The sequence below is a fragment of the Nycticebus coucang genome, chromosome 9, assembly GCF_027406575.1.
Source record: "Nycticebus coucang isolate mNycCou1 chromosome 9, mNycCou1.pri, whole genome shotgun sequence".
Lineage (NCBI taxonomy): Eukaryota > Metazoa > Chordata > Mammalia > Primates > Lorisidae > Nycticebus > Nycticebus coucang.
The window spans coordinates 42,061,606-42,082,523 of NC_069788.1; the positions used below are offsets into that span (position 1 = coordinate 42,061,606).

Consider the following 20,918-nt stretch of genomic DNA (forward strand, 5'->3'; position numbering starts at 1 on the left):
CCATGCCAGTCCCAGACCACAAAGCATTGAGGACAAATAATAGCAGCAGCCCCAGCACAGAGCCACACAGGCATTAAAAATATGTTTATCTTTAATGATCCAAGATTCTGCAAGACACACTGATATACCCAGAATTGGGTGGAAATACAGCATCTCAGCAGTGCTGCTATCAGCCTAGGGGGAGGGGCTGGGTGGTGGCTGAAGGACCCCCATGGAGGAGTCAGTTCCAACCTCTCGGGAGTCTCAGTGCCATATCTCCATGGAAACCAGTCTGGCACTGGGATAGGGCCCTAGGGAGCCTGCATGAACATCTCTGAGAGGTATTTCCCATTAAAAACAACCACAGATGCCCTCCCCCACCCAGAGCTACTGCCCAGTTTCCCCTCCTCCCTCTCTGCCTCTGCCAAGATAGAAGAAATGGAGTGACCACATAAGGACAAACAAAAGAAGACTGTACCTCCTATTGGGGTAGGAAAACAGAAAGGGTAGCAAAAAGCTACACCTCCTGCCCCAAACTTTGCCTAGACCCTAAGGTGGCTATAGTATACAGTGGTACTCAGACCCTGGAGGTACGCTCTGTTACTGTGAGGCCATTGCTGCTGGAAAAGAGACAAAGGCAGGTCTTCAAGGCTGCCACCTGTCCTCTAAGCTGCCCAACAGTTTGGACCAAAAGGGCATGGGGGCCAGGCAGGCCACAGCCCCCGGAGTCAGTCTTACCCGGTACCAAAGACAGTGGTCCCTGGATCCTAATGTGGTATCAAGAGACATGGGGCCCACACTCCTCCTTCCCAGCCTGCTGGGACTGTCAGAGCTCTGAAACTGTCAAGAGTTCTTCCCTAGAAGAACTCTAGGGAAGGTTAGGATGGGGGGAGTAGACAAAATCTCCCCAAATTTCACATCAATACAGCAAGTTCAAAGAAACAAAACCTTGATTTGTACAGCAGCTGCTCCTGGCTGGCTTATGACAGTGGATCTCTACCCACTCAGGGTTGGCCCAATAAAAGCTGGGCAAAGCAGGGGCCTGGGCACCCTCAAGGGCAGTTCATGGAACTCAGAAAAATGAGTCCATGGGATGCAGGAAAGAACAACAGAGCCCAAAGCTCTGCCACTCTTTGACATGTCATTCACCAGCCCCATGTGCCCTGGGCACTAATCTCAACCCTGCCTCAGGACCAGCTTCCTTCGGGCTGAGTCCTAGAAGGGAGTATAGTTGCCAGGTGGAAGGTGTCCCAGAAGGAACATGTGAGTGTCCTCTGAGGCACCTGACCGAGCTGCTCAGGGTATGCAGAGGAGGCCACCAACCCTTCCTGGCCAGACTGCAGTGTTCCCCAGTCCCTTTCCAAGAGGAGCAAGAGACTAGCACTGCAGGCCCCAGGTGCAGCGTGCCCTGTCTCAGGGAATGACAACATAATCTGCAGGAGTAGAGCGTCCCAAGGCGCTCAGGCACTGTGTCTGGATGAAGGAGAGGACGTCCTCCTTGGACAGCTTGTCTGGGTCCTGAAGCTTCTGGGAATCGTGTACACGGATGCCATCCCCCCACTCCCAGAAGAGCCGGCCATAGTAGCAGATGCTGGGAAGGGGAGGAAGGGGAAAGAGGTCAGAGGATTGCACCTAGGTGGGTGGGGCAGCATTAAGTGTTCCTAAGGGTGGCGGGAGGGTGTGTGTGTGTGTGTGTGTGTGTGTGTTAAGGCTGTCAGTGATTTCAGTTGAGGGTCTTCCCTCTGGCAGCCAAGAGGTACCTGGTAGGACCCAGCTCCTCCTCCCTGCCTCCCAGAACCAGCTTTTCCCAACAAACAGCTGCTGCTGCTAATTGTATCCAACTGCATTCCTACAATTACTGATATTCCTGGTTTATCTGTCTGTGCTTCTCTAATAGAGAAGTGGGGTGACAGAAACAAGTGTCTGTGACTAATTATAGGCACATTAGGGCTGCTTTTGAAACCTATGGCCAAGAAACTGGTAAATGGATGCTAGGCTCTGATGAGGGACAGCTGGGGCCTTGAGTTCCAAGAGGAAGACTATGGGCCCTCAGCATGTTCCCACCACATGGCCAGTGTCAACGTTATGCAAGAGTGGCTGCTCTGTGAGGCAGATACGCTGCCCACATGGTCCCTTCACACCCAGGATCACCAACATCACAGCAGGTCAGAACATAACTGCCCTATTACTGAGCTTAATACCAGGCCCAGCCACACCTGCAGGGGCTGCCATCCCCACCTTTGAGGGGAGGAAAGTTCTTAATAGGAACAGAACCTGACTCAGAGGAGCCCCTGCATGGGCAGCAATCTGTCTCAGGACCTGGGGTGTGCCTCAGGAGGTTGGGTGGCATCCTAACTGGTGTCCTTGGGGCTGCCGAGGAGGGCTACTTACTGAAATGGGGCAATAGAGTCTGCAGGGAGGTCAAAAGTAGACATCTTGGTTTTCTTGTTGTAGAAGAATTTCCTGTTGAAGCTTTTGCTGAATCCCATAGTCCACGGCTCTGGCAGGAGGAAGAGGGGAACAAATCCAGAAAGGACACAAAGTACCCATGAGGGATAGGTCCACCAGCATAGAGACATGGGTTTCCTCCAATACTATTCATCCTGTTCCCACCTCCCTCAAAAGTAAGCAGGAACAGTCTGTAAGGAAGCAGCCTTCATCACCAGCCCAATGGGGCTCTAAGGATGAGTAAGAAAATTGCTTCTCAATGACCCTACCCCAGGCCTGCCAACCTGCCATCAGGGTAACATCACTAAGATTCTTTAGCCAGAGAGCACTAAAGACAATGCGACACAAATGGACGGATCCCAGCCTGACTTTCTGGATTAGAGAAGGCCCTTTGCCTGCCATGACAGCACTATATGTGTATATTCAAGCTGAGCTCCTCTCTCCCTATCCCCAGCCCAACTCCCAGCACCTAACACACCTCTAAGAAATACCATCCTGGGGCAGCACCTGTGGCTCAGTGAGTAGGGCACCGGCCCCATATACCGAGGGTGGTGGGTTCAAACCTGGCCCCAGCCAAACTGCAACAACAACAACAACAAAGAAATAGCTGGACGTTGTGGTGGGTGCCTGTGGTCCCAGCTACTCAGAAGGCTGAGGCAAGAGAATCGCCTAAGCCCAAGAGTTGAAGGTTGCTGTGAGCTATGACGCCACAGCACTCTACTGAGGGCAATAAAGTGAAATTCTGTCTCTTAAAAAAAAAAAAGAAAGAAAGAAATACCAGCCCGCCATTTTGGGGAGCCCTTAGCTCTGACTCAGGCAGGGTCTGGGTCATCCCCCTGGCTGAGAGAGGGAAGGAAGGGGGCAGGGAGCAGTCACTCATTACCCACCATTCACTGTCCTGACGATGTAGAGGCCCGTGGGCACGAAGTGCCTGTCATCACGCCCTGTGTAGCTGAGCTTCGGGGTGCCACTGGAGCCCTTGATGACCTTCATTTCTAACCTGATTTCTCCAAGTAGGGGTGCACACATTGTGTGTGTCAAAGGGAAAAAGCCCAAACATTAGTCTTGGTTAATATCAAAATCATACTAACCACAGTATTTTACCTTGGTTTGACATAAGAAATGAGACACAGAGACAAGTCAGTTAGTGGCAGTGCTGGTTCTAAACTCCCTCCCAAGACAAGGAGGCAGGAGAGAACAGATGACCCTGCTGTGTCCCTGCTGTTTGGGAAGTTTCAGGTGATAATAAGGGTGAGATCTGAAACCAGAGATGCCTGGTCTCTAAAGAGTTAACAGTCACAGGCTCCACGTAAGCACACCTAGGACTCAGATCTGTAAGCACCCTGGACACTGCTAAGAATATGAGGGAGTGTTTATACCCCCTTCACCCGTCCAGGTTCAATCTCTCTCTCAGCACTGGGAGCTGGGATTTATGGTGTTTCAAGCAGCTTTCTGCTTTGCCCCTCACAGGGACAATCGTTAACTGTTACAGCATCAGTGAGCCTGTATTTCTGCCTGACACACACCCGCCTTACTCCCCTCCTGACAGGGTGCTGAATCAGCTCTCAGCCAGCGGGATCTTGGCTGCAGCAGAGGCACACCAAAGCAAGTGGGGTAGGCGGAGAGAGGCAGCCACCAGGGCCAACTCACTACCCCACCTCTACAGGAACACAGAGAATGAATCCTGGACATGACCATGCCTCCCACCCCTGCTGCCCCTCAATCCTGAGCTACAATGATTGAGTCACTCACCTGAGAAAAATCTTCTCCATCTCTTCCAGCCTGTATACCTCCTTCACCCTATGGGTAGAGGGACGGAGATAGGACAGACAAAGGCTTCCTTAGGGATGCTCTAGTCTAGACTAGAGCTGGTAGGCAAGGTCTACACCTGTCCTTGGCCATCTGCTTCAGGCCCTCCCTGCAACCGTCCAGCCCACCAAGATCCAGGACACCCAGCCTCTTATGCTGCTATCCTACACAGGCAAGCCCCAGGTTTCAGACTTGCGAAGCAGTTCTTCAAGCCTGCACTGGGGCAACTGGGGAGTGCCACTAAGGTTATTGGAAGACAGGAGGGAGAAAGACGAAGGAAAGCCTGGCAGACAAAAATATCTCTGTCAGCATTCCTACCACCATCTTCACTATCACCATAAGCCAGAAAACCAAGGACAAACCTGTTCTGTCTACGTGGATTTTAGGTTTTCACATAGCAGAGTTATTTTTAAATAGTTCTACTTAATAGTCCTATTACCCATAGTGGGTGAGGGACCTCTAATCAGGAGACAGGACTCGCGTTTGATGCCTACACCTTCACGGGGCCCTGAACATGCCTATGTAACTGCTACTGGGGAAGGTCCCCAGAGAGCCAAACCACAAACAATGGATACCAGGTCCCTGGGAGTTGCCTTTCAGGACCTTGCAGCCAGGACATTTTAAAGTACACACAGAAATTCCTTTTAGACTTTCACATGACTTCTATAAAGTATATTCTCAATACTGGATTTAATTTTAACTAAGCAAATTTACATTAAAGAAAATAATAAAAAGGATTTTGATAAAGTGTAAATAGGCACTTAGGCCATATGAAGCCACAAGGAGCAGGGCAGCAGTGCCCTTTTGGCAATAACATAAGACCTCAGCCCACCCTGGAAAAGTCCATTGACTCTGTTCTCTTCTTCCTCTCCCTTTCAGGGACCTGGAGCTTTCACACTACCTAACATGACAACAAACCCTGGCTTTTGCCCCAAGCACGGAGTGTCCTGCTCCCTCAAACCATCCTTCTTTTTTCATATTTAAAACTCCCATTCTCTCAGGGTGGCGCCTGTGGCTCAGTCAGTAAGGCGCCGGCCCCATATACCGAGGGTGGTGGGTTCAAACCCGGCCCTGGCCAAACTGCAACCAAAAAATAGCCGGGCGTTGTGGCGGGCGCCTGTAGTCCCAGCTGCTCGGGAGGCTGAGGCAAGAGAATCGCTTAAGCCCAGGAGTTGGAGGTTGCTGTGAGCTGTGTGATGCCACCGCACTCTACCCAAGGGCCATAAAGTGAGACTCTGTCTCTACAAAAAAAATAAATAAATAAAACTCCCATTCTCTCAGCACCTTTTTCATACATGAAAAAAATGAAAAGGCCAGGTGATATGCTAATGACACTCAAGTGTGAATAGTCATTCCCGAGGCGTGTCCACACTCTAAAAAGCATGTGCATCTTGAGGGGACATAACTGAGGACACCTTACCTCCTAGGAATGAATCTCTACCTGTGGAGGTTTACCCACATGCCAGGCAAGATGAGGACAAACTCTGGGGAGTAGTTACCTCCTAGCACCCCCAAGCAAATTGCTTGTCAAGGCAGTCTCACCTTTAACACCAACTTTGCCTGGTTATCTCCACTCAGCACTCCCACCCTCACTGGACAGAAGTAGTACAGGCATCAGCCAAAAAAAAGCAACAGGGAAGGGGGATCTGAGAGGGGGAACGACCATATGCTCACCTGATGGGATTCATGTCAGGCCGACTAGGCTTGGAAACAGCTTTCACAAATTTCTCAGCAAGCTGAATTCTACAATCCAAACAGTCTCTCAGAGGCAAGCAAGATGGTGCCATCAGCAGCCCTGAACTCAGGGCATTTCACAGATAAACAACTTAAATGGGACCACTCAAACACAAGACATTTCTTTAGAGGAGTTCTCCTTTTTCCCACAAGGTCACCTTTACTCAATCTTAACACAAATGTCACCTCAATCTGAGCAGCTGTGGTAAAATGGAGTGTGCTCAAGACTCAAGCCCTAGTAAATTTTGAAGTGCCAACACGAATTCCCCCCCACCCCCACCCCGGCCCTTAGTACCAGCCAGTGGGTGGGAGAGGTAAACTGTCAGATGGCCGCAAGCAGAGAATGCCTGGGTGAGGGACCAAGCCTGGGAGGCTGCTGCCCACAGAGCTGCCTTGGCCTACCCCACCCTCCCACCCCTGGGGCCCAGGGTCAGACCGCTGGTTAAAGTGCTGCTCCCGAACATCACTGCCATTGAGCACGAGGACATCAAGGATGTGGATGGCACTAATCTTCCGCTGGGCCTTCCCCTGGAAGGACAAGTACACTGCCACTTTGGTAGGCGTCAACCTGTGGCCCACACTGCCTACCATGGCATGCTGGCCTCCATTCCCCTTACAGCTAGGGGAAGGCTATAGCTCTAAACACATGCTATTTCTCTTGCCTCCCTCCCAGCTGATCCTCAATATCAGATTGACCTGAGCTTATAAGAAGAGGAAGATCTGAGGCTTTGGGTGATAAGTTTCTTTTTTTTTAATTAATTTTAAATCATAGCTGTGGGGTGATATGTTTCTTAACCTCTAATCCTTAAGGCTGCTGTCATGGTGCTCCAAGCAGGGCCCTTTGCCAACTGTTCCCAATGTTCTGAGTGTTACCTGTTTAGCTATTATTTCCCAGGAGCTTTGAGTATTATAAGTTTCTTCCTTCCCAAGGGATACCTGGTCAAAAACTTAATCAGCTGCTAAAAAATACCAATCAGACCCACCATAGCCCTCAATACACAGAGATGACTGAGGTCTCCTCCAACACACAGATTGTGCTTATTCCAACTTGAATCTACTGTTGCTCACAGCAACAGCTCAAGGAGAAGGAATAATTACAAAACCCTTCCTCAGCCCTGAACCCTGTCAACACCCCTACGATGTAACCAAGTTAACTCAGGGCAAAGGGCCAGGCTCAATGGTAGTCCATTCCCCTTGTCACAGGGCCAAGGCCTAAACAGAACCACCACTGACCTCCCCTTTCAGCTCATGCACAATTTCCACAGAGAGCAGAGTGTCGCGGGGCAGCTCTGTCTTCAGGTCCAGCTTGATCCAGCGGTCTGACTGGCGGCCATCCCAAGTATAGATCTGAGACTTCTGTAGGCAGAGAAAGGGCTGGATCAGGAGACTGAGGGGTAAGAGGCCCAGTTCCCAAAACGACTTTCAGTTGGCAGCTACAAGCTGATGGAGTTGGGAAATGTCCAAAGCAAATGTCTAGAAGAGATTGAGTTTAGTATACTTCAGTGATCATGACAGTAGTGTTCTCTGCTGCCTCAGCAGGAAAGAAGTAGAGATCTGGCTCAGTCCTGTAACAGGTAGGGCACAAGCCCACGGCACCATTCAAAAAACCCAAGTTCCGGGCGGCGCCTGTGGCTCAGTCAGTAGGGCGCCGGCCCCATATACCGAGGGTGGCAGGTTCAAACCCGGCCCCGGCCAAAACTGCAACCAAAAAATAGCCGGACGTTGTGGCGGGCGCCTGTAGTCCCAGCTACTTGGGAGGCTGAGGCAAGAGAATCGCTTGGGCCCAGGAGCTGGAGGTTGCTGTGAGCTGGGTAAGGCCACGGCACTCTACCGAGGGCCATAAAGTGAGACTCTGTCTCTACAAAAAAAAAAAACCCAAGTTCCTGATTAGTGGCCCTCAGCAAAGATCCAGCTTTGTGTGTGTCTGGGGTGGGTCTGGTAAGGGTCCAGAGAGGAGAGAGAGGAAGTAAAAGGAGAAAAAGACAAGGTGTGAGAGACGCAAAAGAAGTAATTACAGAATAAGAGACCAAAGTACATAAAAAACAAGTCTGAGTTGGAAAAAAAGCAAGGGCTTCACTTGATAAAGACTCAGAACTTTCCAGGTGTTGCCCTCAATTTAGACTCCAAGGGGCCCAGAGTAAGGACAGAGGGTGTCTGTGCACAGGATGGTGATAGTGTTACAAAGACATGGCAGCATGGACTCAAGCCAGATTAGCCTGCTAGCTGGAAAGCTCTGTATCATAAGAAAAGCACCAGCACCGTTACCAATGCATAGAGTTCAAGAAGAAATACCATGAATAAATGAAATGAATGAATGACATTTGGCAAACTCAGAGGAAGAAAAGAAATGAAGTTATACGAGTTACAGGATCAAAGCCCCAGGTCCCTGGTACCAAGAGAACACGCACTAAGTGTGGCAGGCAGCTGTCCAGATTCTCACAAACAGAGGGCAATTCTGCCTACCCAAGCTGGCCGTGAAGCCAGCAGCAAACTCACCCCCAGGCCGATGAGGAACTTCTGCTCACTGCCAGACACCATACAGCGGTAGTCAAGCACAGGACGGATCTTCTCCAGGGTTTTAGAGGTGAGTAGGGTAGGCTTGTAGCTAAAGATGTCGATCTCGGTACCCTGTAGCCGTGGGTCAGAGAAAACACTGCTGAGTCGAGGCAAGAGACAGACATGTAGTGTGGGTGCCTATGGAGCTGGAGGCAGGCCAGGAAGCACTTGCTCTCCGAAACATGGTCCCCTGTACTCCCTTCTCCACCTAACCATGCACTAAATGAGATTTATTTCCCTCTGCTTGGAGTGTTTCTTTAGGACCTATTAGGAAAGGATGGGAAAGGAAAGAACACTGAGTCCCCACATATAAATCAGTTTATCAGAGCTATAAGAAAATGTCACAAGAATGTAAAAGCCACTCCTCAATAAAATTGAAGGCAAGGATTCTCTACGAGTTGGTCTGAGAGGAGTTAAGTGATCTCCCTATCCCATTCAGAAAAATGTACACATGCTATCCTTTTGGAACCATCTCAAACCTCAGTCTCCAGTCTCTGACTCCCATAAAACCAGCATAATGGCCCATGATCTAGGCCAGATTTAAATAAGGCCCAGGGAAGAGTTGGAGGTTGGGTGGTAGAAAACACAACAGAAGAACTCTGAAGACCAGAAATAGGACAAGGAACCAGGGACTAGGCTAGCCTTGCTGTGGGTTACCCTGACAGATCCCTGGGCCCCCTTCCCAGCTCCCCTGTCTATGATCATCCCACATCCCATGTCTCCTCTGCAGGCAAATTTCACAGGACCCTGACCTTGCCAGGGAATGACAGCCAGCACCAGGGTGGAGTGAATCCTGAGCATAAGCACATCTCAGGGCAAGAATTTTCAGCTGGCCTGATGTGCCCTTGGAGAATTCCACACCCCATACCACAGGTTCCCCAACTGCAGCAGCCTGAGCACAGGCCCTCAGAGCCCAGGAGGGGCACCTGCACAAGCCCTATGGAGGATAGCCATCTGGAAACCTCAGTGTTACCATCTGCGTCTAGAGATAGGCCTCCAACTTTTTTTCACCAAAAATACCAAACTTACCTGGATTAGCTCAAAGAACTTAGATTTGGGGTCTGAGGAAGAAGGAGCAACTCGAGCCTGGTCTGGGATCTAAAATGAGACAGAACAAGTTTTAATTTTCTTTTTTCTTGTGAGACAGTCCCACTCTATAACCCTGGGTAGAGCCATAGCCATCAGAGCTCACATGATCCTTTTGCCTCAGCCTCCCTAGTAGCTGGGACTATAGGCACCTGCCACAATGCCTAAGTAGTTTTTATATTTTTAGTAGAGACGGGGTCTCACTTTTACTCAGGCTGGTCTCAAACTCCTGAGCACGGCGATCCACCCACCTCAGCCTAAGTTTTAATTTTCAAATGCGCTTTTGACCATGGCTAGGAGTGAGGGTAGGCAGGTGAGGGGATAGGTTCAGACTGGGAAAGAGGCAATGGTTCATAACAAAGGAGGCTGGAATGAGGGAAAGAGGTGAATAATTTAGTCACTCTTCCCTTTTAGGCCCTGTGGTAGCACACCCTAAAGACCACACAGAAAGGGAAGTAGCCAAAATGAAGCCTGTCCACCCACCACCTCTGTCCTTTCTGACCCTGCTGTAGGGCCAAACCAGGAGCAATGCCAAGAAATCTCCCTCTGGGATACTGTGATGGTAGGAGACATTTTCAGGTGGGGGGAGACCTAAAGTGACAAGGTTGAGAGTCAATCTCTTTCTTTTCTACAGCTTCCCTGCACTAGAGCAAAAATAAGCTGAAAGAAATGCTCACCCCCCAGAGTCGGAGGCACTCTTTCCGGATTTCTGCCTGCCGAGGCTCACTCAGGGTCCTGGGAAAATGAAGCCAGTAAGTGATTAAAATCCCAAAAGGCACAGGAGTGTTCCCCTGTGCACCCCTCAGAACCACATAGAGAGAAGGCTTAACCTATGAACATGTAAGCTCACACACAAGAGGCCCAAAGTGTTTATGACACTCTCATAGCTAAGACAGGAGCTCAGATGTACATAAACTGAGATTACCTCCCCTTCCCACAGCAACAGGAAAAGGAAGAGACTGCCCTCCTGACCACCCGGAGGCCAGGGTACCCACACATGCTCCTCTTCCAATTACTCATCAGCATGTTCTGGCTGACAAAGGCCGTATGTATTAAGCCCATCCTGACAGATGTCACTATGCCCCACAAAACTGAATTAGCTTAGTTTTAACCTACTAAATGTTTTCCCCAACCAGTATGACCTCTCCCCTCTTGATCACGCTGGGTACCCTGGACATCACGTATTCTACTTGTGTTATCCTACTCTATACCCTTTGATGTTCATAATTTTTCCTGTATTCTTTTCCTGGGTTATTCTTTATATACCCAAAGATTATGCTAAGTGTTCACGGACAAATTTCATGCCACATACTTCTCTGGTGTCCTTCAGTGATCACAGCAGAGTGCAAGATAAAAGAGTAGATGTTTTTAACTATTAAAATGAAAAGAAAAAAAAACAAAACCAAAGACTTGTGGTGGGGGGCAAAGCAAGATCTTCCCTTGAAATAGGTGAATTCCGAAAAATGGGCAATACTCACGTGTCTTGAACAAAGGCATGGATTTTGGCCAGAGCTTTGATCTGCAGACTACAGTGGCTAGAGGAAAAAAAATATTACTTGATCTTAGGATTACCAATAAAGATAGCCACAGGACATCAAGTCAGAGAAGTTTAACCAGAGCAGCATCATCTACATTTGGGGAAGGGGTTGAAAAGTTGAGAGAGAACTACCTCACCATCTCCCGCTCCCAAGGTGTAATTATGTGGGGCTTACTGAAGGAGAGAGGGTAGAGCAGGAGTCAAATCGCCAGGCCCAAGTCCACTAGAGGAAAGTTTGATCCTACCCTTAAATAACTTGAAAGTGATGAACTGATTCTAAATAAAGCAATAACAAAGCCCAGACCCAGTTCAACCATTGACTACACTGACTCAACTCATCTACATTAACAGCTACTCTTTCTACTTTAGTCTCCATTATTCTTTTGCACACAATGCCTGGTTGGCACTTAATAAAAAGTTATGAGACATGTGATGAAACAAGATAATGTGGTCCACTAAGGGAACACAGTCCAACAGAAACAGACCCAGAGAGGACCCACATCTTGGAATCCTCAGATAGGGCCATTAACATAACTGTGATAAACATGTTAAAAGATCTAATGGAAAAGGTGCATGACATTCATAAAATGATGGAGAATTTCAGCAAAGATATAGAAACTATATTTTTAAAAGGCAAATAAAAATCTTAGAAATGAAAAATATATTAGAGATGAATAATTATTTTGATGGGCTTAAGCTACTGAACATGGTAGAGGAAAAAAATCAGTGAACTTGAAAACGGGTCAACAAAACCCAAATTAAAACAGAAAGAGAAGGAGGTGCCTGTGGCTCAAACGAGGAGGGCGCCGGCCCCATATGCCGGAGGTGGCAGGTTCAAACCCAGCCCCAGTCAAAAAAAAGAAAAAAGAAAACAGAAAGCAAAAAAGTGAAAAAAAATAACATATCTTCTGAGGTCTTTAGAACAATAAAAACTGCTAAATATAAATATAAATGGAGTCCCAGAAGCAGATGAAAGAATAAAACACAAAATACTGACAAGATAATGGACAAGAAATCTCCCAAATTGATGAAAGCAATCAATGCACAGGTCCAAGGTCAGTGAACCTCAAGCAGAATAAATACAAAGAAAACCGCATATAAAGATATCAAGGTCAAGCTGCTAAAAATAAAAGATAAAGAGAAAATCTTAAAAGCAGCCAGAAAAGACATAGGACACACAAGAAAACAATAAGAATAATGGCTGATTTCTCATCAGAAACAATAAAGGCAGAGAACTATGGAATAATATTTTTGAAGTGCCATAAAAAAAAAGTCAATCTCAATTTCCATATCCAGTGAAACTATGCTTTAAAATTTTCCTTTTTCAAAGGAAAAATACACTTTTAAATAGACAAATCCTAAAGAAATCAATCTCCAGAAGACCTGCACTATACAAATTGGCTGAGAGAAATTCTTTAGTCTGAAGGGAAATGATTCCAAATAGAAATCTGGTTCTAAAGGAAGGAATGAACCCAGAAAGGGTAAATATGTCAGTAAATAATAAGGGCCTTTAAAAAAAAAAATTGTATTTGTGTGTATCTTTAAATCTCCTTAAAAGACTAAACTGCTTAAAGAAAAAAAATGACAATATAAAGGAGGGTTAATATAACAACAAAATCACAAAGGCAAAAGGACAGTAACTTCATATATATTGCTGTAAGGTTCTTGTTCATGACATAGCAACATATAGACTATGATAAATTAAAGATGCTTACTGTAATCTTTAGAGCCAAAAACTAAAACATAACACAAAAGGCATTTTTAAAAAAACAAGGAGATGAGGCGGCGCCTGTGGCTCAGTCGGTAAGGCACCGGCCCGGTATACCGAGGGTGGTGGGTTCAAACCCGGCCCCGGCCAAAATGCAACCAAAAAATAGCCAGGCGTTGTGGTAGGTGCCTGTATTCCCAGCTACTTGGGAGGCTGAGGCAAGAGAATCGCTTAAGCCCAGGAGTTGGAGGTTGCTGTGAGCTCTGTGAGGCCACGGCACTCTACCGAGGGCCAAAAAGTGAGACTCTGTCTCTACAAAAAAAACAAAACAAAACAAAAACCAAGGAGATAAAATACTGAAAAATACTGAATTAGCCCCCATCCAAAAAAAAAGGAGGGAAGAAAGGAATGGAGGAACAAACAGCAAACAGAATAAAGGGAAATCAAATGGCCAAGAAAGAAGATTTAACCCTATGGGTGGCGCCTGTGGCTCAAAGGAGTAGGGTGCTGGCCCCATATACCAGAGGTGGCAGGTTCAAACCCGGCCACAGTCAAAAAAAAAAATTTAACCCTAAACATTAATAATTACACTTAATCTGCCGAGTGTAGTGGCTCATATCTGTAATCCTAGCATTCTGGGAGGCCCAGGAAGGTGGATGGCTTGAGTTCAGGAGTTCAAAACCAGCCTGAGGAAGAGCGAGAACCCCATCTCTACTGAAAATAGAAAAAATTAGCCAAGCATGGTGGCATATGCCTGTAGTCTCAGCTATTTGGGAGGCTGAGGCAAGAAGATCACTCAAGCCCAAGAGTTTGAGGTTGCTGTGAGCTATGATGCTACAGTACTCTATCCCTGGTGTCAGAGTGAGAATCTGTCTCAAAATAAATAAATAATTACATTCAATGTAAATGTAGGAACAACTCCCATTAAAAGGCTATTTTTATCCAGACTGGACACAAAAAGGTAAGATTTAACCTCATGTGTCTACAAGAAAAAACATTTAATCAAAAAGACAAAAACAGAAAGAAAGAAAAAGAGATCATGTAAACACTAAGCTAAAGAAAACTGATGTGGCTATATTAAAATTAAACAAAGTAGGGCCGGGCGTAGTGGCACATGCCTGTAATCCTAACACTCTGAGAGGCTGAGACAGGTGGATCGCTCAAGCTCAGGATCTCCAGACTAGCCTGAGCAAGAGTGAGACCCCATCTCTAAAAATAGCCGCGTGTTGTGGCAGATGCCTGTAGTCCCAGCTAATCGGGAGGCTGAAGTAAGAAAATCACTTGAGCCTAAGAGTCTGAGGTTGCTGTGAGCTATGACATCATGGAATGATCATAATATATCATGACCAACTGGAGTTTATCCCCAAAATGCAAGATATGTTTACTATTGGAAAATCATTCAATATAATTCATTGTATGTATTACTGGAATAAAGAAGAAAAATCATTATAATGATAAGAAAAAGTATTTGACAAAATTAAACATTCATGATCAAAAACTCTCAGCAAACTAGGAATAGAAAAAAACTGTCAGACTGACAAAGGACATCTACCAAAAACATACAGCTAACATCATACCTTTTTTTTTTTTTAGGAAAAAAACGCCTCCATAGGGCATCGTTGCGTCATAGTTCACAGCAACCTCAAACTCTTGGGCTTGAGTGATTCTCTTGCCTCAGTCTCCCAAGTAGCTGGGACTACAGGCACCCGCCACAACGCCTGGCTATTTTTTGGTTGTAGTTGTCATTGTTGTCCAACAGGCCCGGGCCAAGGAACCTGCCAGCCTCAGTGCATGTGGCTGGCACCCTACTCACTGAGCTGCCAAGCCCATACTTTTTTTTTAAATTGAGATAGGGTCTCAGTCTGTTGCTCAGACTGGAGTGCAGAGGATGATCATAGCTTACTGCAGCCTTGAACTCCTGAACTCAAGCAATCCTCCTGCCTTAACCTCTTGAGTAGCTGGAACTACAGGTGTACCCCACCACAACCAGCTATATTTTCTATTTTTTGTAGAGACAAGCATCTTGCTGTGTTGCTCAAGCTGGTCTCAAACTCTGTCCTCAAGGGACACTCCTGTTTCAGCCTCCCAAAGTGTGGGGATTAGAGGTGTGACCCATTGCACCCAGCCAAAAAAGACATACAGCTATCATACGTAAGGATTAAACATTTTATACTTAAAATGAGGAACAAGGTAAGGGTGTCTGTTCTCTTCACTTTAATTCAACACCATACTAAAGAAACTAGCCCATGCAATAAGAAAAAGAAATAAAAGGCATACCAGTTGGAAAGAAAAGAGTAAACCTGTCATTATCTGCAAAAGACACGATTTTGTATGTAAAAAAATCTTAAGGAACCTACCAAAATCTACTAACACTAAGTAAATTAAGCATTTTCATAGGATACAGTCTATATAGAAAAATCAATTGTATTTCCATACACCAGCAGTCAGCAATTAGAAAATGAAATTTTAAGAAATACCATTTACAATAGCATGCAAACCCATAAAAGTCTTAGGGATAAATTTAACAAAAAACATGTAAGACCTCTATATAGAAAACATTGTTGAGAGACTGTAAAGACAATCTAAATAAATGAATAGATACTTCTTGTTCGAGATATGGTAAAAGATTCAACATTGTTAAGATGTCTATTCTCCCCAAATTCACATAATATTAGATTATTAAGAAATATCTGATTTCCTTTAATACTAACTTTGATAATTGCTATCTCTGACATTTCATTTTGACACTTTTTTTTTCTGTGTTTTTAATTGTGAAGGTTCATCTCCATTTTTTTCAAATGTACATTATGGCTTGTGATTATTTTCAAATTATTTGTTTTAGAGCAGTTTTTTTTTTTTTTTTTGAGACAGAGTCTCAAGCTGTTGCCCTAGGTAGAGTGCCATAGCATCACAGCTCACAGCAACCTCAAGCTCTTAGGCTTAAGCGATTCTCTTACCTTAGCCTCCCAAGTAGCTGGGACTACAGGCGCCTGCCACAATGCCCAGCTATTTTTTTGTCATTGTTGTTGCAGTTGTTATTGTCGTTTTAGCTGGCCCCAGCTGGGTTTGAACCCAGCAGCCATGGTGTATGTGGCTGGCGCCCTACCCACTGAGCTACGGGTACCACCCCAATTCATGGTATTTTTGAGTATGAGTTCCATTGTGGATCCAATGCAGGACAGACAGCTTGAAATATAAACAAGGTATATGGGAAAGATGTGGCTAACAAATGCACAGTACATCAATGATTTGAGAAGTTCTATTCTGGTGATTTTAAGCTTGGAAATGAGCCACATGGGCAACCTGAGACCAAGCTTTCGTGGAAGCAAACCCATCTCAACCTACACGTGAATTAGCAGCAAGGTTTAACACTACCATTCCAACTAGGTCCATCTGAAATAAATTGTCATGATAAAGAAGCTGGATAGATAGGTTCTACATGAAAATGAGAGTCAGAAGAGTAACCTTCTTGAAGCTTGTCTTTCTTTGCTGTCATGATATAAAGGTGAACTGTTTCTATATCGTATTGTTACATATGATGAAAAATGGATTCTTTTTGATTATCACAAGTGTTTTGGCACAATGGTTGGACAAAGATGAAGGGCCAAAACTGACTATTCATCAAAAAAAGCTAATGGTGTGTGTTTGGTGGTCCAGTGCTGGTATCATCCACTACAGCTTCATGAAACCTGGTCAATTATAGTGGATTTCTACAGCAACCAAATGGACAATATGATGAGGATGTTTGTGGTTACGTAGCTGAGACTGGTCAATCAAGACAGACCAATCCTCTTGCAAGACAACGTTGTCACACAAACAACTGCTCAAACTACAGAAGCTGGTCTTGGAAAATTTGTCATCCATTATATTCACCGGACTTTCTACCAACTGACTACCACTTCTTCCAGTCTTTGGACCACTTCTTGTGAGGAAAAATATCCAATTATCAACAAGCTGTGGAAAACACCACTCTCTCTTCATAGGGTTTCTTTGTTGCTGGCATACACAAGCCATCATTTAAAATGGCAAAACTGTTTTGATAGTTTAGGTACATACTTTTATTACTCATACTGCTTCTTGTTTGAGATAATCACTAAACTTTTGATTTGAAATTGGACATATCGGGCGGCGCCTGTGGCTCAAGGAGTAGGGCGCCGGTCCCATATGCCGGAGGTGGCAGGTTCAAACCTAGCCCCGGCCAAAAACCACACACACACACACACACAAAAAGAAATTGGACATATCATATTTAATGACATAGTAAATTCAACGTAATCATTATCAAAATGCTAGCAAATTTTTTGTTGAAATTGACAAACTGATTCTAAAATTGGGAATTTTGCATATGGAAATGTGAAACCTAGACTAGCTAAAATAACTCTGAAAAAGAAGAACAAAGCTGAGGCACATATACTACCTAATTTCAAACCTCTTTTGTCAAGGTACAGTCATCAAGACAGTATGATACTGGCAAAAAGATTAATGAAACGGAACAGAGAGACCTGAATTAGACTCACACGTGTTCAAATAGTTTTCAACTTGGGCGCCAAAGAAATTAAATGGGAAAAGAAAAAGTATTTTCAACAAGTGGGGTTGGAACAACTGGATATCTGTAAGGAAAAAAAGAAACTTGACCCCTAAGTCAAGACAATAAACAAAAGTTTGTTTCAGGCACCACAGTCCTAAACATAAAAGTTAAAATTAAAAACCTTCTAGTTAAAAACAGGATAATACTTTCATGACTTTAGTGTAGGCAAAGACTTTTTTGGAGAGAAAATAAAAATCACTAACTGAAATAGCCGGGCGTTGTGGCGGGCGCCTGTAGTCCCAGCTACTCGGGAGGCTGAGGCAAGAGAATTGCTTAAGCCCAGGAGTTGGAGGTTGCTGTGAGCTGTGTGAGGCCATGGCACTCTACTGAGGGCCATAAAGTGAGACTCTGTCTCTACAAAAAAAAAAAAAAAAAAAAAATCACTAACTGAATGAGAAAAATTGATAAATTGGATTCCATCATCATAAATTGGAAAGAAGTAAAATCTCACTTCACAGAAGGCGTGATCTTATATATAGAAAATCCCAAAGTTTCCACAAAAAACTGTCTTAACTAATAAATGAGTTCATTTATTAGCTAATAAATGCTATTTACAGGATACAAGATCAACATACAAAAATCAATCATAATTCCATACCTTAATAGTGAGTATTCCCAAAAGGAAATTAAGAAAACAATTCAATTTACAATAGCATAAAAAAGAACAAAATACTTAGGAAGGATTTGAAACAGTTGTAAAAGACTTGTACACTGAAAACTATAAAACACCGTCGAAAGAAGTTAAAGACATAAACAAAAATATCCCATATCTATAGATTTGAAAGACTTATTATTGTTCAAATGACAGTAATACCCGATGTGTAACCTACAGATTCAATGCAATCCCTACCAAAATCCCAATGACACTTTTTGTAGAAATAAAAATACCCATCCTAAAATTCATAATGGAATCTCAAAGGACTCCCAAATAGCCAAAACAATCTTGAAAATGATAAGCAAAGTTGGAGGACTCTCACTTCTTGATTTCAAAACTTACCACAAAGCTACAGAAGTACTGGCATGATGACAGACACATAAACCAATGGAACAGAATAGAGAGCCCAGAAAAACTCTTGCATATATGGCCAAATCATTTTTGATAATGGTGCCAAGACCATTCAATGAGGAAAGGACAGTGTTTTCAAACAGTGTAAGGAAAACTGGATATCCACATGCAAAAGAAGAGTTGAACCCTTATCTAACACTATATACAAAAATTAACTCAAAATGGATCAAAGGCCCCAACGTAAGAGCTAAAATCATAAAACTCTTAGAAGAAAGCACAGGGGAAAGCTTTATGACATTAGCAGTGACTTCCTGGATATGATACCAAAAGTACAGGTAATAAAAGAAAAATTAGCTAAATTAGACTACACAGTATCAAAATTCAAAATTGTGCATCAAAGACCCAGTAGAGTGGAAAAACAACCTATAAAATATAAATGATATTTTCAAATCACAAATCAGATAAAGGGTTAAAATCCAGAATATATAAAGAATTCCATTAAATCGGCAACGAAAGAATCTAATTAAAAAATGGACCAAAAACTTGAACAGATATTTCTCCAAAGAAGACATTTATGGCTCATAAACACATGAAAAGATGCTCAGCCTCAAGTGGTCGCTCATGCCTGTAATCCTAGAACTCTGGGCAGCCCAGCTGGGAGGATCACTTGAGCTTAGGAGTTCAAGACCAGCCTGAGCAAGAGCAAGACTCTGTCTCTACTAAAACAGAAAAACCAGCTGGACATTGTGTTGGGCACCTGTAGTCCCAGCTACTCAGGAAGCTGGGGCAAGAGGACTGCTTGAGCCCATGAGTTTGGGGTTGCTGTGAGCTGTGATTCAGCATTTTACCCAAGGTGACAGAGTGAGACTCTGTCTCCAAAAAAAAAAAAAGATGCTCAAACATTACCAGCTATCAGGAAAGTGAAAATCAAAACCATGGTGAAATACCCTTTCACATATATTATGATGGCTATTATCCAAAAAATAGAAAAAACAAGTATTGGTGAGGCTATGAAAACTTAATCCTTGTGCAATGCTGATGTAAAATGTGCGGCTGTGGTGGAAAACAGCATGGTGCCTCCTCTAAAAAATAAAAACCACATGATGTAGCATTTCCCCTTCTAGGAATATCTCAAAAAAACTGAAAGCAAAGACTCAGATATCTGCACACTAATATTCATAGTATTATTATTCACAATAGCTAAAAGGCAGAAACAACTCAAACAGATGAATGGGTAAATAAAATTTGGTACATACATACAATAAAATATTCAGCCTTAAAAGAGAATAAAATTCTAACATATGCTACATGATGATGAACTTTGGAAACATTACACTATGTAAAATAAACCAGATACAAAAGGATAATTACCATATGATTCTATTATATGTGATACCTAGAATAGGCAAATTCACAGAAACAGAAAGTGTGAAAGAGATTGGCCAGGTGCAGTGGTTCATGCCTGTAACCCTACCACTCTGGGAGGCCAAGGTGGGTGGATTGCCCAAACTAAAAATAGTGGGCGTTGTGGCAGGCACCTGCAGTCCCCAAATACTTGGAAGGCTGAGGCAAGAGAACTGCTTAAACCCAAGAGTTTGAGGTTGCTGTGAGCTGTGACACCATGGCACTCCACCAAATGTGACAAAGTGAGACTGTGTCTCAAAAAAAAAAAAAAAAAAAAAGTGTGAAAGAGGTTACCAGGGACTGAGGGGGAGGGGAGTTACTGTTTAATGGGCATAGAGTTTCCATTTGCAAAGGATCAAAAAGTTCTATGTAGTGTACAGTGGTGACAGCTGCACAACAATGTGAATGTACTTAATGCCACTGAGTGGTACATTTTTTTTAAGGTTTTTTTTTTTTTTTTTTATTGCTGGGGATTCATTGAGGGTACAATAAACCAGGTTACACTGATTGCATTTGTTAGCCAAAGTCCCTCTTGCAATCGTGTCTTGCCCCCAAAAGGTGTGGCACACACCAAGACCCCACCCCCCCACTTCTTCCCTCTCTGCTCTTCCTTTCTCCTGAGTGGTTAAAATAGTAAATTTTATGTTACGTATATTTTACCACAATAAACAAATAATAACTCAAAAAAATTTAAGCATTTTATTATCAAAAGATAGCATTCAGAAAATGAAAAGACAAGTCACAGATTGCAGAAAAATACTGACAACACACATAGTTGACATAGAACTTACATTTAGAATATACAAATTCCTACAACTTAATAGACAAATCAATTCTTTTTTCTTAAACAATCAAAACTGTTATTTTTTAATTATTATTTTTTAATCTATTTGGAATTTTTTTCTTTTTTTGTAGAGACAGAGTCTCACTGTACCGCCCTCGGATAGAGTGCCGTGGCGTCGTCACACGGCTCACAGCAACCTCTAACTCTTGGGCTTACGCGATTCTCTTGCCTCAGCCTCCCGAGCAGCTGGGACTACAGGCGCCCGCCACAACGCCCGGC

General features: G+C 44.2%; 1 protein-coding gene across 3 annotated transcripts in view; it reads right to left on the reverse strand.

The window, feature by feature from the left end:
• Positions 1–73: 73 nt before the first annotated feature.
• The window catches only part of CMTR1 (cap methyltransferase 1), a 60,554-nt gene continuing 39,709 nt past the window's right edge, over positions 74–20,918 (reverse strand). For all 3 annotated transcript variants that reach the window (XM_053600884.1, XM_053600882.1, XM_053600883.1), the window contains 11 exons: positions 11,091–11,147; positions 10,290–10,347; positions 9,556–9,624; positions 8,467–8,598; positions 7,204–7,326; positions 6,407–6,498; positions 5,911–5,979; positions 4,180–4,227; positions 3,315–3,427; positions 2,371–2,479; positions 74–1,570 (listed from right to left, as the gene is read on the reverse strand). In XM_053600884.1, coding sequence (XP_053456859.1) covers positions 1,393–1,570; positions 2,371–2,479; positions 3,315–3,427; positions 4,180–4,227; positions 5,911–5,979; positions 6,407–6,498; positions 7,204–7,326; positions 8,467–8,598; positions 9,556–9,624; positions 10,290–10,347; positions 11,091–11,147 — 1,048 coding nt within the window. In that variant the 3' untranslated portion in view covers positions 74–1,392. The remainder of the gene's footprint in view (positions 1,571–2,370; positions 2,480–3,314; positions 3,428–4,179; positions 4,228–5,910; positions 5,980–6,406; positions 6,499–7,203; positions 7,327–8,466; positions 8,599–9,555; positions 9,625–10,289; positions 10,348–11,090; positions 11,148–20,918) is intronic.